Source organism: Tachypleus tridentatus, chromosome 6 (assembly GCF_004210375.1).
Source record: "Tachypleus tridentatus isolate NWPU-2018 chromosome 6, ASM421037v1, whole genome shotgun sequence".
Taxonomy (NCBI): domain Eukaryota; kingdom Metazoa; phylum Arthropoda; class Merostomata; order Xiphosura; family Limulidae; genus Tachypleus; species Tachypleus tridentatus.
The window spans coordinates 21,758,945-21,775,134 of NC_134830.1; the positions used below are offsets into that span (position 1 = coordinate 21,758,945).

Sequence of the window (16,190 nt, forward strand, 5' to 3'; positions counted from 1 at the left end):
CGTAAGTCTTTACCCATCCATATAACTTATATATCCAGTGTATCTGTGTGGTGTCCCTCATTCTCGCTAAATAATGTTATGCGACGCCATGTTCTGCGAGTCATTTTCCTCAACATAGTAGGGGTTATTGTTCCAAATTCCCTGGTAACAGCTGCCTTCATCTCATCATTAGTATTATAACATTGTTTAGACACAACACATGGATGGGTAGTGACTTACAGGCCACCCTGTATATACTATTTGCCGATTGTAGAAGACAATTACTGATTACTTGTCCTATCAATTGTAGCATCATTTTCACATTTCCTTTCTTTCTTTCTGTTTTTTTTATTTCTTAAAATTCTCTCCCAGTATTATGACAAGCACTATAATATATCACCCAAAAGGACAGTTGTGAATTCAGGGTAAACAAACTATGAAGTTACATCATACAACATTAAACTGCATGTTCCTCATGTATTCCTCAAGTATGTAAGATGAAAAATATTTATATTTTTCATTTATGTTTATTTATCTAACACAAGTTTTTTGTTATTATTATTTTAATTTACTATTTTTAAAAAAATACACAATAATAAATAAAAAATACAGATCATCTACCTTGACTGAGGCCAGTTTGCACTTTGGTGCCTGCTTTGATAATCCATTTTTCTCTAATTATGCTGGTTTTCCAAATAATAATGGATGTAGCATTCAAATATGCATTTTAGTAAACAAAACACATATCCAGCACAAGAACAGAATGTCCCAAATTTATTAAAATATACGTTTGGTTCTAACTGAGCTATAAATAGGTTAAAACAAATTTCTGTTATTGCTTGGAGCATCAGATTTAGTCTACGGACATCAAGATTTCCTCACAAGATATTGGTTTTGATAACAAAACACAACAGTCAGGTTTGTGAAGTTCATAGAACACTCTTTTTTATTGGTTATAAATACGTTTATACGACGTGTAGGCATGAATAAATGTGGTTCAAAAAGGATGAAGAGATGGGAGGAACTTCTATGATGGGTGTACTTTACATAATGATATCTTTAAAGTCAAGGGTGGAAGGTTCCAACTTTACATTCTGGCTTATTTGTGTTTCTAATTGATTTGACACTCTGAAACCCATAAAAGGCTCATCTGATTGTTTATCATTTAACCAAATACTACATAATGGGCTATCTGTGTTGTACTCACTACCACAGGTATGGAAAGCTAGTTTTTAGTGTTATAAGACGGGACTCATTGCTGAGCCACTGGGAGCTCCCATCACATAATACAAGAAATTAAGAAATTGAAACTCAGACAATATAAAACTTTTGAACATAACTCTGTAAAAGGCATAACATGCACTTTGAATTAAAAAAAACTGGTTCTCTTAAGACAATTCAACCATTGTAGGCTAAATGTTGCTTCAATACTGATCTGATAAAAAAAAAGTAAATGTTAAGTGAAAAATGAAGCAAAACCAATTGTTTGATTTGACTTACATCAATGTTTAGTATCAAAAACCTTTAAAATGCTGCATTATGACATTTATTTGCCTCTGGTTACTCTTCACTGTGAAAAAGAGCATGTTTCTCAAAGCATATTTAATAGCAAAAAAGAAATTTATGTAAAAGAACACAACAAATGCAGAAACATGTTTTATGAAACAAACACATGAAAACATTTCTTATATTATAAAATGAAATGATTTGCAACTGATTACAATTAAATCTTACTCCATATTTACCCATCACTTCTATAAGCTTTATTTAGATACTAAGAAGCTGAATGTGTATAATAATGTTGATGGTTGTCCTGAAATATCAAAATATTTTATTTCATGTAGACGAAGTGTGGTGACACAGAAGAACTTTGAAATGAATTGTGCTGCATTTCATGTTCATCTTTGGTATATTACACAATTTGCTTTTTGAATAGTTTAGAATAAATTAGTAGCACAATACTACACATTATCTAAATATAGTATGTTGGGGGTGAACAAAAAATAACTAGAAAATTCAAACATATATACTTCACCACTATAAGAAATGTAGTCACGTTCTTTTGATTTACCATTGTTTAGGGTACTGATAAGGGTAGAATTCCCTGAAATTAGTTTAAATAGGTTTGGCTTCATGTTTATTTTTGGCTAGGGTTTGATGTTTACTGAGGGAAAACACATATGTTAAAAATACAAAGTATGAGGACGGGTATATCTCATGACTTATATTCAACTTATGTTTTCCTGAATTAGTATTTCAGCAAACTATTTAAGAAACCAAACACATGGTCTTCATTTTTATGTGCAAAGTTCACAGTTTTGTCAGTAGGCCCCTGCTAATAATGATACATTTTAATAGTCTCTTGAAGAAACCACTTTTTAATGCACTCAGTTGCTTCATTAATCAAGCTTAATTTGGAAAACGTGCATTCCCAATGCAGTTCATTCTGTCTGTAGGAAATACAGTAGCAAATTCCTCTTACCTTTATTTGCCTTTTCATGGTGATGCAAAATAAAGTAAAGAAGTACAAGAGTAAAATGGGCCAGAAAACAGGAATGTTGAAAACATCAAAAAATGTACAAGCTATGGCAATCATTATGGCTTTTGTGGCAGAATACCTGAAAATACAAACATTAATATAATCAGGAGTTGGATCTATCATACTTGTACAAAAAAAAAAACCATCATAACAATACTGATACAATCAAAGTAAGCAACTTAAACCAACTGGATGATATTTGAAGTTTTCTGAATACGAAAATTGATAAATCCTGAACAAGCTTTGATAAAGAATAATTAAATACATGTGTCTGTAACATGAAAATTCAACAGTAAACAACTGAACATGACGAAATGTAAATATTTTAAGGTTTTGGCTTTAATAGACTGCTCCTACCTCTCCGAGCACGACAATATTAGCCTTCTCAGACAGAAACACTATCATTTAAGAAACAAGTTAATATTATGCTCATGCATTTTCTGATAAAGCAACAAACATACTTGTGAAAATGATGACCATGGATAATTGGAATGGAACTTTAGAAGGTCTTAACATAATAGTTTTTATTTTAAACTACCAGTAAAAGTGGATTTTAGTACAAAATAGATAAACATATGCTTTTCAAATTGTTTTCATTAACTAAAACTTTATATAACATCATTTAACTGTAACGATAAAAGTTCAACAATTCAGTAAATGACTACTAAATTTTATATACTATAATGTAGCATTTGTTTGTTACAAATGAAGTTACTTATCTTTGATTCTTTAAAATACAGTTTGTTGGGTTACTAAATCCCATGTGAACAATGAAATTAGTTTTTTTTGTACAGTTCTAAGTTAGAAACTTCTGAAACTGTCATTACTATCACTTCACATCTTGTTCTCATTTAACTCTATTACTATTACCTTTTAACCTTTTCCACACAGAGATAACTTTCAGGTTTAATGCGCATGACCATGTATCAGATTTCAAAATTTAAGTAAAGATAATAATTATCTCTCTGTATTAACAATTTTTAACTCAAAATTGTTTTGGATTAGATTTTTATTTTGTAAAACTTGTTGGGAATAATTCCACCCCCTACCCCTCTAAAAAAAGTTTACAATTTCATTTCTGCAAAATTCCAAGAAGTCTTATTTGTAAACAATATGTTTACTTGATTTGTTTTAAATTCTTCTGCTTCCCAATGCATAGGTTTACATTTTTTAAGGAACTATTATCTCTTTAGAACATACTTATTCCCATTTCATTTCTTATATGATTTTCTTTCTGTTTCAATAGTTTTATTCCCACCCTCTTATGATCTTATAGTATGCGACTGGAAAAACTAATAATGGAGCTGAACTTTCAAAGTTTAAATACCATTTCAGAAATATTATTGCTGAAATCATGCATATAAATAAAACATTATTTACTGGTAATAAACTATAGTAGATATAAATTGACCTTGACCAAGAATATTATTAAGAAAAATATAGTTACCTTGTCTGACCTGACTATTATAACTTGTAAAAAGAAACCAATAAATAATTGGTTTTGTGTTGTTTTGTTTTCAGACTTATAGCCAGAAGTGGTAATTACCACAGCCAATAAAATCAAGTATCCAAAGAAATATGTTAAACAATAATAACAAATCTTAAATTGACTGGTCATACAAAGTAAAACTTTCAGATCAATAAAAATAATTGAAATTCTAAGACTTTTTCTCAAAAGAGTTTACAATATGAATATATATATATATATATGAATATTTTAAAGCCAAAATAAAATATTATTTAATTAGCTTCTTCTATTCTAGGTTACACACAACTAAGCATTTTCAATGCAAAAAAGAAAGAAACATAAGGAACTTTAGTTTTAAAAGTGGTCGGTTTTAAAGAAACATAAGGAATATTAGTGAGACCCCTTTAGTTTTAAAAGTGGTCGATAACAAACTGTCAAAGCTCTTTCAAGGCTCAAAAGAAGCTTAACAACATGACAGTAGATCAATGGAACATTTATTTTCTAGATCAAGCTTCAAAACAATTTGTTTAAAGTGTGTCCTAAATAACCATATTTAAGATATTTCGGATATATTGATGACACTACAATATACAGAATTTCATTTTCAAATATTGACCCTCCAAATATTAGATGCTTACAGTTTGTTTTTTTTACAAGAACTTTCTCAATTAGCACTATATACCTCAAATTTTACAGTTCAATAAGGCATTTATATCCCTAAATCATAACATAAGTACTTAAGTATAGTATAATTAATTCTTTAACATAACTATCATATTTACCAAAACTTAAATTCTGGCAATCTTCTAATGAAAGGACGAAATTCTTCACTGGCTTTTGTTGGTAAACAAGGGCCATCATCTACACAGGATTGCAGTAGAATAAAACAAATGAGGGTAGTACTTACTGTTTTACAAAATCAAAAGTATAAAAACAAAGAACCAATGTTTGCTAATATTTTGGGCTTTAACATTGCTCACATAAATATAACTATTTGAAATCAATAACAATAAATTTGAATAGAAAAGTACTGGATACATTTGCATACAAAACAGAAGATATGCTAATAATAATTATGTACAGTTTGCAAAAGTGGGGACTGTTAGTTTGTTTTAAAATATTAGATATATTTGTGTGTGTGTGTGTGTGTGTGTGTGTGTGTGTGTATACATATATTAGAACAACTTACTAATTTAGTTTTATGATACAACCACATATTCATGTCTTCCTTTTAACTTTAAAAATTAACATCTACATTTTAGGTAAGCATTTACAAATACTAAAAGCCAGTTTGACAGTTCAATTTAACTTTTTTTTTACAAATCATTTTTAAAACAAACATTTTTTTTATTAAGAAAAATGGAAAGTCAAAAATATAATCCAGTCGTTATTAAAAAAAATATTGAATTTATTTTGTATTTTTCAACTTTTCCCATTTCACTGTAAATTTATGATTTCACAATAGTTAAGGTGATGGTAGAGAATATAATAAATAAAATATGAGGTTTTGCCACAAAAACAAACAAACTGATACCCATTTAGGAGGTTCTACAAGATATACAAATAAAATATGAAACTAAGATAAAAAAGTATTTTCATTCTTACCAATGAAAATCACTGACTCAGAAAAGTCTTCATAAAGACACAAACAAATACTCAGTAAAAAATACCTTATTAAAGAGCTCGATTTTTTTACTAAAAGCAAAACAACTTTTTGTGACAATACCCTTAGTTACTGAGAGATTTGTTATGTATAGCACCATGATTCCATTGTGGTTGGATTAATTTTTTTCATTTAATACTGTAAAATTCTTGCTGTTGTACAATGTATGCTTGTCAAACAAGTCGTACACAGACTAAATGAAAATAATCAATGCTTACAATAACTCGTATAAAAACAACAAGGAGTATGTATCCTTTATAACTACAAAATTAATTTTAAACATAACACTAGAAACACTTAGGGTTTGTCCTTCCTATATTACATATTATAATTTATCTTGGGCAAGATTCCAGTTTATTATGTTACATATATTATGTATTGCAATTTCAAATAACTTGAAAGTTGAAGTTGGATTTAGAAGTTAATTGAATGCTAATATGTATCAAATTTACGATATTTGCCAATAAGATTGATACATCCAGTTTTCTTTCTTAACACAAATATATTTTAACATACACAAAACAATATAATTTATAATACTGATTATTACAGATAATTTTATGTAAACGTTTTACAAACTTACAAACAATACTAAGTCTTCTATCTGGTCTATGCTGTGTCCACCACTAGTATTAAAATCTGATTTTTACTGTCAAAATCCTTCAGATTTATTGCTGTACCACTGGGGATTGTATGTATAGAAAAAACTTACTAGTTTATTAATAGTCAAAATATCATTAACTTTAAATGTTGTTCAGCCACACTCTAAAATACTTGATTTGCATTATCAATAAAAACTTTCAACAAGAAGAAAATTTTCTTACCCATATCTTCTTGAATTCCAGGATCAACTTTTGGTGTGAGAAATGCAATGAACAGATTTAGATGATAAATACCTAAGGCATAAGTAACTATATACCAGCCCTGGAAGCAAGAAAACAGAAAAATTACCATACATTATAAAACTTAACTATATATCTAACTCAATTAACATACACAGTAAAAGTGTTCTCAATGTTATATTTACAAGATCTGCTAAATACAACTGTTATTCAATTGGTGTTATTGTTAATGTTTTTTTCTCTCACAAACACATAACCACAGAAGAGTTATTTTTCTATAGTGCTTCTATCAGCTTTATTACTATTGGAGAATGCAAAGAACAGTTAGTTCTCTCTCTCTCTCTTCTTCTTTCTTCACCTGAAAATGTGTTTGTGATAAATGCTCACCTTTACATACTATCTTCCTCATGCATTTGACTTGGAGACTTGCATGCCATTAGCTTTCAGGTAACTGCCAACAAAACTTGTAAGGCTTCTTGTGATTCGTGCTACAGCATAACAACATTACCATGCAATAGAAGTCTTTCAATAATAAGAGGGTAACACAATCTTCTTGTGAATTCACTCCCTCCATGCTTTTGCATTGACTATTTTTATTCTTTGACAAAACAATAAATACTAAGTTGTACCAAACGTGTGTGAAGAGGTAAGAATCTATAAAAAACACATTTTCATGTACAGCAAATGTTAACTTATAAAATGATACATATTTCCTTCACACAGAAAGCTAGAATCCCACACTGGTAAGCTGGAGGGACCAGTGGTACAAAATGTACCTAGATGAGTCCCCTTCAGAAAGAAACTTGGAGTGTGACACCTGATGGCAGGGGCTCCATAAGAGCACACTCAGGGGAGAGACTGAATCTCATCTCTTTCACTATATGTATTGGTTGAGGTACGTTCAAGGTGTAAGTAGTTTAAATCTCAACTTTACCATCAAACTTATTGGATTGACCCTAGAGGTTGGAGGAAGGCAGAGAGTAATTGTGTGTGCTTGTCTCAACTCTACCAATAGACTCTTGGACCAACATCTAATGCAAAAGAGGTGCACAAAGTACATGCCATTGTGTGTAATGGTGTTGCATGGTCACCTCAACAGTAGTGCAAGACTCCTGGATTGACACCAGCTGTAGGAGGAGGGATGGAAATTCATGCTTTTAATTACATTATATGAAGCATGCATTGTGTGCTTATCTTGACTCTACTGAACAGACATGACTGCCATAGAATGGCACATATCTTGTGCCATGCTTGCCTCAATTCTGTTGAACAGAAACAGACTACAGGATGAGGGCACAGTGTAGTATGAAGTGTTTTTAACATGTTTTTATAATTATGGAGGGTAACCTGCACTACATTGAGCATCACTACTGCTCCACTTCCTATTGATTGGCAACCATTGTTTTAGCCCCATTTAATTAAGTCCCAACCAAAGAAGGTTCTCAATGGTCCACCAGCTCAGCAGCTAAGAACTGGTAAATGGTAAGGGTCTCTTCTGCTCAACTGAAAGAAAAAACAAAGGGGAGAGGAATTAGTGGTGTAGTGACCTGGAAAAAATGCCTGGATCCTGTTTCAGCCAGAAAGGTCTCTTATTACAGACAGTGCAACAGATGGCTGTGTAAACCTGTTTTGAAAAGCCAGCAAGCAGGAGCCAAGGAAGTATGCAAAGCACTCCATGGTGCTGGATTTTTCTATGATAGTACATTGAATAGGTACAGTCTGGATCAGACAGTAGAGAGATATGAGAATATATAATGAGGACAACCTCAAGTGGTCTTATGGAACACTCCATTTCAACACTGGGCATACATGGTGTCAGAGTGGATAGTATGAGCACTTTGTCATCCCAACTCCTGTTTAATTTTGGGAAATAAGGGTATTAGGGAAGGAACCAAAAGAGGGAAAATGTACTCATCTGAATAAGGAGATAAGGGTTGACTGAAGGATAGCAAATGAAGTCAGGTGGTAACCTGCAGGAGATGAAATAGCCAGATGGTGAAGATAGTAGACAATGAAGTTTTGAAATGTATTCTACATAACAGCCTAAAGAATCTCATACAGTGGTTGTTGAAAATGAGTGGTGAGGGAATGGACAAAATGGTAGATCTGATTGGAAGAAATACAAAACAGTTTGCAGGTATTGACCCCAATGAAAAGTAGACCACAAAGTGCAGATGATGGACCCAGTCTGTAATGAGAAAGACAGGATCAGGAGGGAGGAGGTAGAGAAGAGAACCACAAAATTGAGAGAGATGGGCTAGGTAACAACAGATGGCATGAACTGGACAGTTCGAGTTGGACTGATTATGAATAGGGATATACAAAGAAGAGAGATTGGAGAGAAGGAGTGATCTTCCAAGTTGCTGAAGACTAAGAGAAGAAGGATAAATAAGGATAAAAAGGAGTATATAATTGATGGAAGAAGGTATGAGATAAGCTTAGAACAAAGAGATCTGAATAATGGTAACTACAGATGAGGAGTACTAGGAAATAGGTATTAAGGGAAAGATGGTAGAAAGAGAAAGTGATCAATGGCTCTAAAGAAGCTTAGGTAAGAGAAGACAGGACAACACTGAGGTTCCATCTGGACATGGAAACAGGATGAGGAGGTCTGTGGATAAGGAAAGACTGAAAAAAAGTGGAGAGAATTCAGGGGGAAAACACTGAAATATCATGAAAGGCAAAAGGGAGACAAGGTAGCTTGATAACTGACAATAGTGGAGAAGCTAATCTTTTTTGAAACAGCCATGCAAAGAAAAAAAGAGGAGAGATGGTCAATGGTAGGATAGTCAAGAGAAAGGTGGTGACAGATGCTAGAATGTCACAAAACAAAACATTTAAACTGTCAAGCTTAAAAAACAAACAGGTGACATGAATAAGAAAGAAAAAATGTTACTCTCCAGGACAGTCCTGCTCTATGGTCAATAGACTGGATAATTCCAAACATTAAGGTGGATGGATGGGATCCATTGATGAAACAGTGATATGTGAAGTTGAAGTAAAAGAGTTTAGTGGTTGAGGAGGAGGGAGACAGGATGACAGATGGAGAAGAAAATGTATTATTGGAACCAGGGTGAAGCTAATCAAAAAGATGCCATCAAGAAGACACAGCAAGGAGTTCCACAAATCAGAGCCATGACTCATGAAAAAAGACAGAGATGTGGGTAAGCATACAGGAAGAATCAGAGACCAGTCCTGACTTAAAGTATCAACAGCCACAGATGAATGGTGGTAAACAGGAGACCAAAAGAAGGGAATAATGGAATTAAAAAATGTATCAAAGGAATCAATGAATGAAGTCCCTATTAGAGAGTATATTCATTTGGACATATGAGTTTCAAGAAATAATTACACTAGTAGGGCACAATCTAGCCAAAAAAGCTAGTCTACATTTAGGTTCATAGCATATGGTGCATAACAGGTAATGAGCCAAACCCATTGTGAATCATTTCAGTTCAGTTAAAAAGTTAGAGGGATGAAAACAATGGGTCTTGGATCTGGTACTCCCATCACAGTTGATGCAGGAAAGAACCATAGAGTTATTGGAGTGAATCATAACTAAATGGCCAACTAGATGAGTAAAAAATAGGAACACACCTGACATATTGCCAACAGTTCGACAATGTTGATGTTGGGAGAGGAGTCTTCTTGGGTTCAAGTACACAATGAACAACTGTCATTCAAGATAATCTCCATCCCAATAGGAAAGCATTGGAAAAGAGAGGTAAGTCAGGTTTGGGAGGAGATACAGGTACTAGAGCAGTCTTGCTACCAAAAAAAGATCCTCAAGAAAAGGAGATAAGAGAACTATTGAATCCATAGGTTTCTCTGAATGTTTTTATTGGTTTCACATATGAGCATGACCTAGAGGAATAAGTGGCAAAGCCACAGTTCCCATAAGCAATAGAATCTCTCATGCAATATAAGTAGGAAAGGGTTACATCCTGCTGACAAAATGTTCTAGAGCTTTCAGATGGATAGGAAAAGTTTGGGGCCAGCTGAGAAATCAGTTGAATTATACTCCCAGGTTAACTAGATGCTGAGTAGGAGTTAGTAAGGATTTGGAAGTTTTATCAAGGTGTACCAAATGGGCAGCTTCTCACAGAAGAAGAGGTGTGTGAAGGAAACGATACTTGTGATTGAGCCAGGAGAAGCTACTAGTTCATGTGATAATGGAAATGCAAACCTTGTCTTGTGCAGATAGCAACTGAATGTTCTGAACACACTGTCACACAGAACAGTTTTTACATTTTACAGTATTTCTGTAAGCATTAAGAAGATCTTCCTGAAATAGCCAAAAATATCTCGATAGTCATCTCACATGACCTTAAGACTAAAAAAATAAATATCAAGAGGTGTCAGAAAAGTTACCACAGAGATAACTGGCTTGTGGCGGCCAAGCGTTCATAGCGAGGCTACGACATTGTAAAATCAGATCGAATCATCTCTTTTAGAATGAAACAAAAAACACCACTGGTCAAGGTAACCGTGAACAATAAAGACGATCAGGACAAACTATTAAAAAACGGTTGCTTCTTATTCTTCAAAAAACACACGACCGAACCAAAGAAAATACACCAAAAGCCTATTATACAATGTTACAAATGTCAAAGGTTCAGACACACAAAAACTAATTGCATGGCCAAGGACAGATGCGCGAGATGTCACGGACCTCACAAGGTTGCTCAGTGTCCTAATGAGCATAACAAAGTGAGATGCGCAAACTGTCAGGGCTCTCACGCAGCCAGTTACAAAGGCTGCCCCAAGTATACACAGATACGAAACAAAATTATTTTCAAAACCACAAACAATAACAAACAAACTCTCGACACTCACATCACTAAACAACCATTACTACAAACTCCAACAGACACACAGATCACAAACTCTCAGCCACAACCAACACGTACATACGCAGATGTCACACGCTCAAAAACAACACATACATTCAACCCCACAGAATTCACGACAAATTTATTAGCAATGCTAAGAGAATTGAGTGAATTCCCTACATTTGAATCAAGGCACGAATCACTCAAGGCTCTTTGCAGCCTTGCAAGTTATTAATTTCACCTTCCCCATCTCAAATCACACCATCTTTCACTTAAAATTCATGCAAGGGAAGTAAAACATCACAATGATACAACACATTAAAATTTTACACATCAACTGCCAAGGAAACCTCAAAGACAAAAGAATAGAAATATACAACATAAACAAACATAAATGCCAACATTATCATCGTATCAGAAACACTCTGCACAGAGAAACAAAATACCACAATCCCCGGATTCATCACGCACAGCATACCTTACTCAGAAAACAACAGAGGTATAATAGCCTACTTTAGTACAGAAATTTCGCATTTAATCTCAATAGAAGATTCCTTTAGATCTAACATAAATGAAACAATTTTTTGTAATATACACTTTAACAACCGGTTAACTATTCCGATTTTAGCCATATATTGTTCACCAACTAAAGATATTGACATTAACTTCCTTCAAAAATGTGTTAATCGCCAACCCAAACCAATTATTATTGGGGATTTTAATTTTCTGCATACAGAACTAAGGGGAAACAAAAACACATGCAGAGGTTGTGCATAAAAAATTCTTTCTAGTAACAAAATGCACCTAATTAACGACCATACACCTACACACTTTTCAGCCGCTAACGGCTCATACGATGTACTTGATTTCATCATAGCACCCAAGGACATGGTAAACAGAATCTCTAACTTTAAAGTACATGATGAAATCACTAGTGACCACTTCCCCATTTCATGTATGATTCACCCACGCCACCCTGCCATGGCGTACGTGACTCCCTCTGCATACACCTATACCAAAACAGACTGGCTCACTTTCAATGCTACACTGGACTCATACCTACCCCACCCAATTGAACATGCTAACAAAACAGAACTAGACAATTATGTAAATCAAGTTACAGAAGCCATACAGAAAGCCATAAAAAACACAATTCCTAAAACAAGAAGAAAGCAATCACATAATCAATGGACTCTTAACACCAGAAATTCACGCACTAATAATCAAACGCAGACAATTAAGACGAACACACTATATTACATGTGATCCATCTATCAAAACACAAATCAATAGAACAAATGCAAAAATTAAACAAGAAATTAAAACAGCAAAAGAAACTAATTGGCAAAACTTCTGTAAAAACTTAGAAAAAATCAAGAACAATCCAAAAGAATTTTGGAAAAAATTCAAGAGTATTGCTTTAGATAAAAACACAAATCACATGCTACAACATATCACACACAACAATAAAATCGCAAGGACAGATGTAGAGAAAGCTGACCTATTAGCTGACTACTACGAATCCTCCTTTAGCGACCTAAATTCAGTAGACTTTGATACACAACACCAACATCATGTCAACAACTTCATAAATACAAACCAAGCTTCATTCTCACCAGGATTTCCCGGAGAGACACTAGAAGCATACTCAAATTCAATCAATAGAAAAATAACCATAACTGAACTAAAAATTAATATAAAAAACTTGAAGAATACTTCCCCCGGACATGACCAAATACCAAACATTATTCTGAAAAAAAGCTCTACTCTCCTATTACAACACCTCACAAACATCATGAACATTTCACTAGCAACTGGATATTACCCTGACACTTGGAAAAAAGCCATCATAACCACGATCCCAAAGAAACAAACCAACAGAACCACACCTCACAAACATCATGAACATTTCACTAGCAACTGGATATTACCCTGACACTTGGAAAAAAGCCATCATAACCACGATCCCAAAGAAACAAACCAACAGAACCAATCCAGATAATTTCCGTCCCATCACTTTGTTAAGCTGCCTTGGCAAACTGATGGAGAGAGTTATCTCCAACCCTCTTCTCCATTTTTGTGAATCAAATAACATCCTTCCAGAATCCCAAAATGCCTCCAGGAAAAACAGGCAAACAACAGATCACCTCACATGACTCACCGAATCAATCTATAAAGCTTTCAACAACAACCAAGTAACCATTGGGGTATTCCTAGATGTCAAAAAAGCATTCGACAGCATATGGCACAATGCCATCAAATATAAACTAAAACACCTGAAAATAAATCCCACTATAGTTAAATGGATTTCAAATTTCTTAACAGATAGAACAGCACAAGTAAAAGTCAATAAAACTATATCTAAATCATTTAATATAACCGCAGGATGCCCCAAGGATCAGTCCTCTCTTCACTTCTATATATAATTTTCATCAGTGACATACCTTTTCCAAATCTAACATACACCCATAATTCACAATACACAGACGACATCGCTATCTGGAGCACCCCCAGAAACCCAGTGATGGCCATGTCTCAGCATAAGAATCACTGAACAACATCTCAACATGGAGTAACAAGTGGAGAGTAGTGTTAAATCCAACCAAAACACAAGCAATCACCTTCTACAAGAAATTAAAAAAACAAAGAAAAAATCTAGAAAAAATAAAATTATCACTTGGAAATACGACCATTAACATGAGCAAAAACATCACATTCCTTGGCATCTCTTTCGACACAAAACTAACATGGAAAAAACATGTTAACAATATACACTCATCAATTAGAAAACAGATTTCACACCTAATGACTCTAACCAGTAAACAATTGAAATGTTCACCAAACACCATTATACAAATATACAAGGCGTACATCCGTCCACTAATGGAGTATGGATGTCAAGTAACATACAATATGTAACATAACAGAACAGAATACTAAGATCTGCATTCAATATGTCAAACAACGGCATCACTATACAAATTAACTAGTACACCAACAAAATACATTTCACCTTACAACATATTTAAAGAATCACAAATTACACAACAAAGTATCTAAGGACACTCCAGAAAATCCAAGTTCAACAGAACAGAATACTAAGATCTGCATTCAGTCTACTGTCATTCATGCAAGTAAATTATATACATCAAATAAGTAACTTACCAACACTAAGAAATAGACTAAACCTAATAACCTTTCATGAAAGGGGACTAAGAAATATCACACAAATATTATCTAAAAACCCTGCCACAGAAAACAGAAACAAACTAATGGCATCACTATACAAATTAACTAGTGCACCAACTAACTAGGGCTCAAAACAGTTGAGCAGAAGCACAGGGAGAAGGAAATGTAGGAAACAGAGGGAATAGGATAAGTGACAGAGGAGTAACAAACAATGTTAACAAAGACTGGTGACATGGGAGTAGGATGAGATACAGGAGTGGGGTAAGTGACAGATGAGTAACAAACAATGTTAACAAAGACTGGTGATATGTAGCTTTTGTCCCTGATTCAAATGAATCAGGAATATCTAAAAAATGCAGAAGGTTGATTCTCATAACAAGGAAGAAGTCAAACACAGGAAAGGAGGATAATCCTACCCAAAAAAGATTATCTATGTGAGCAGGTAAAAGGCAGAAGTTGTAATAAGGGCCATGGTGAAAAGGAGAAGGGAACAGAAATTGCCAAAAAAAGTCATCTGGGGCTCAGTGAAGTGCCTCTAACAAGAGATAAGGTAACAAAGCACAGAAAGGAGGATTAGGCAAAAACCAGAAAATTAAGCACAGGAAAGATACTGACCCTCCTGAGCCTGCCCTCAAAAAAGCAAAAGAGACTCCAAGATCTGTGACTTCAGAAAGGGGAAGTTAGAATGATTGTAGGCCATGAGAAAGGGGTAAGAAAGGCAAAAAGGACAAGGCATATAACTATGGGAATGTGACTGATCTAAAAAAATACAGCATGAACACTAATATTGGAAAAATGTGGGAAAAGATAATTTGTTAATGGTAGGTCATGAAGGAGGAAATTATAAGTGTAATATAACACAGGAATTAAAAAATAAAATTGGAAGTACCTGAGTTATAAGATAATATGAGGAAATTTGAAAAGTCTTCTCAATCAGAAGAGAGTCAATGCTTTCTTTGTGAACCTGATGATGACTGAAGAAGGTCGAAACGTTGTTCTCCCCTCTACGTAAAATATTTTCTCAACCCAAACGAGCCGTTCTTACATATATATTAATCAGAAGAGAGGTTCTTAGAGCACAATTAGAAGGAAACAAATAAACAAAGTCATCTAACTCTTCCTCACACTCACTCTCCAGAATGAGAATAAAGAATTTTAGATGAATGGACATAGTGCCAAAACTCCAAGCTGTCACATCATTCATGTTTAATGTCTCCAGTAGCGAAGTTTGAAACTTAACTAGTGTAAGTTTACTAGTAAATCATCATTTACACAGGATATTGAAGTCACACAAACCTGAGAGTTCATATTTGAAAGAAAGGAAAGAAACGAAACAAAGTCCCTTAATCCTATAGCCTCTGGTACCATTTTAAAATCTTTCTGCGATTGTCACAATGCGTTACTGAGTTATATTCAAAATTTAATTAAACCGCTATACTTTCAATCTATTTTTATGAAATTTGAGTTGTCAAATATGTTATGATTCAAGTCTTAGGTTATTTACATTTTCATTCCTTTATTTGAAAATAAACTGCTAAAAGAATAATTTAACAATTTCATGTTTGCTCTCACTTGAAGTGCAAGTAACTATAGCTAATGAACTCTATACTTTGTTACACAAGAAACAACTGGTTAAAAAAATCTTTCATAGTGGTGATAAACTAGAGTTTATATATAA

General features: G+C 33.7%; 1 protein-coding gene across 4 annotated transcripts in view; it reads right to left on the reverse strand.

Moving 5' to 3' along the window:
- The window catches only part of LOC143252079 (protein RER1-like), a 48,292-nt gene that overhangs the window by 2,971 nt on the left and 29,131 nt on the right, over window positions 1-16,190 (reverse strand). For all 4 annotated transcript variants that reach the window (XM_076503692.1, XM_076503689.1, XM_076503691.1 and 1 more), the window contains 3 exons: window positions 6,474-6,573; window positions 4,769-4,847; window positions 2,462-2,597 (listed from right to left, as the gene is read on the reverse strand). In XM_076503692.1, the coding sequence (XP_076359807.1) occupies window positions 2,462-2,597; window positions 4,769-4,847; window positions 6,474-6,573 (315 nt within the window). The remainder of the gene's footprint in view (window positions 1-2,461; window positions 2,598-4,768; window positions 4,848-6,473; window positions 6,574-16,190) is intronic.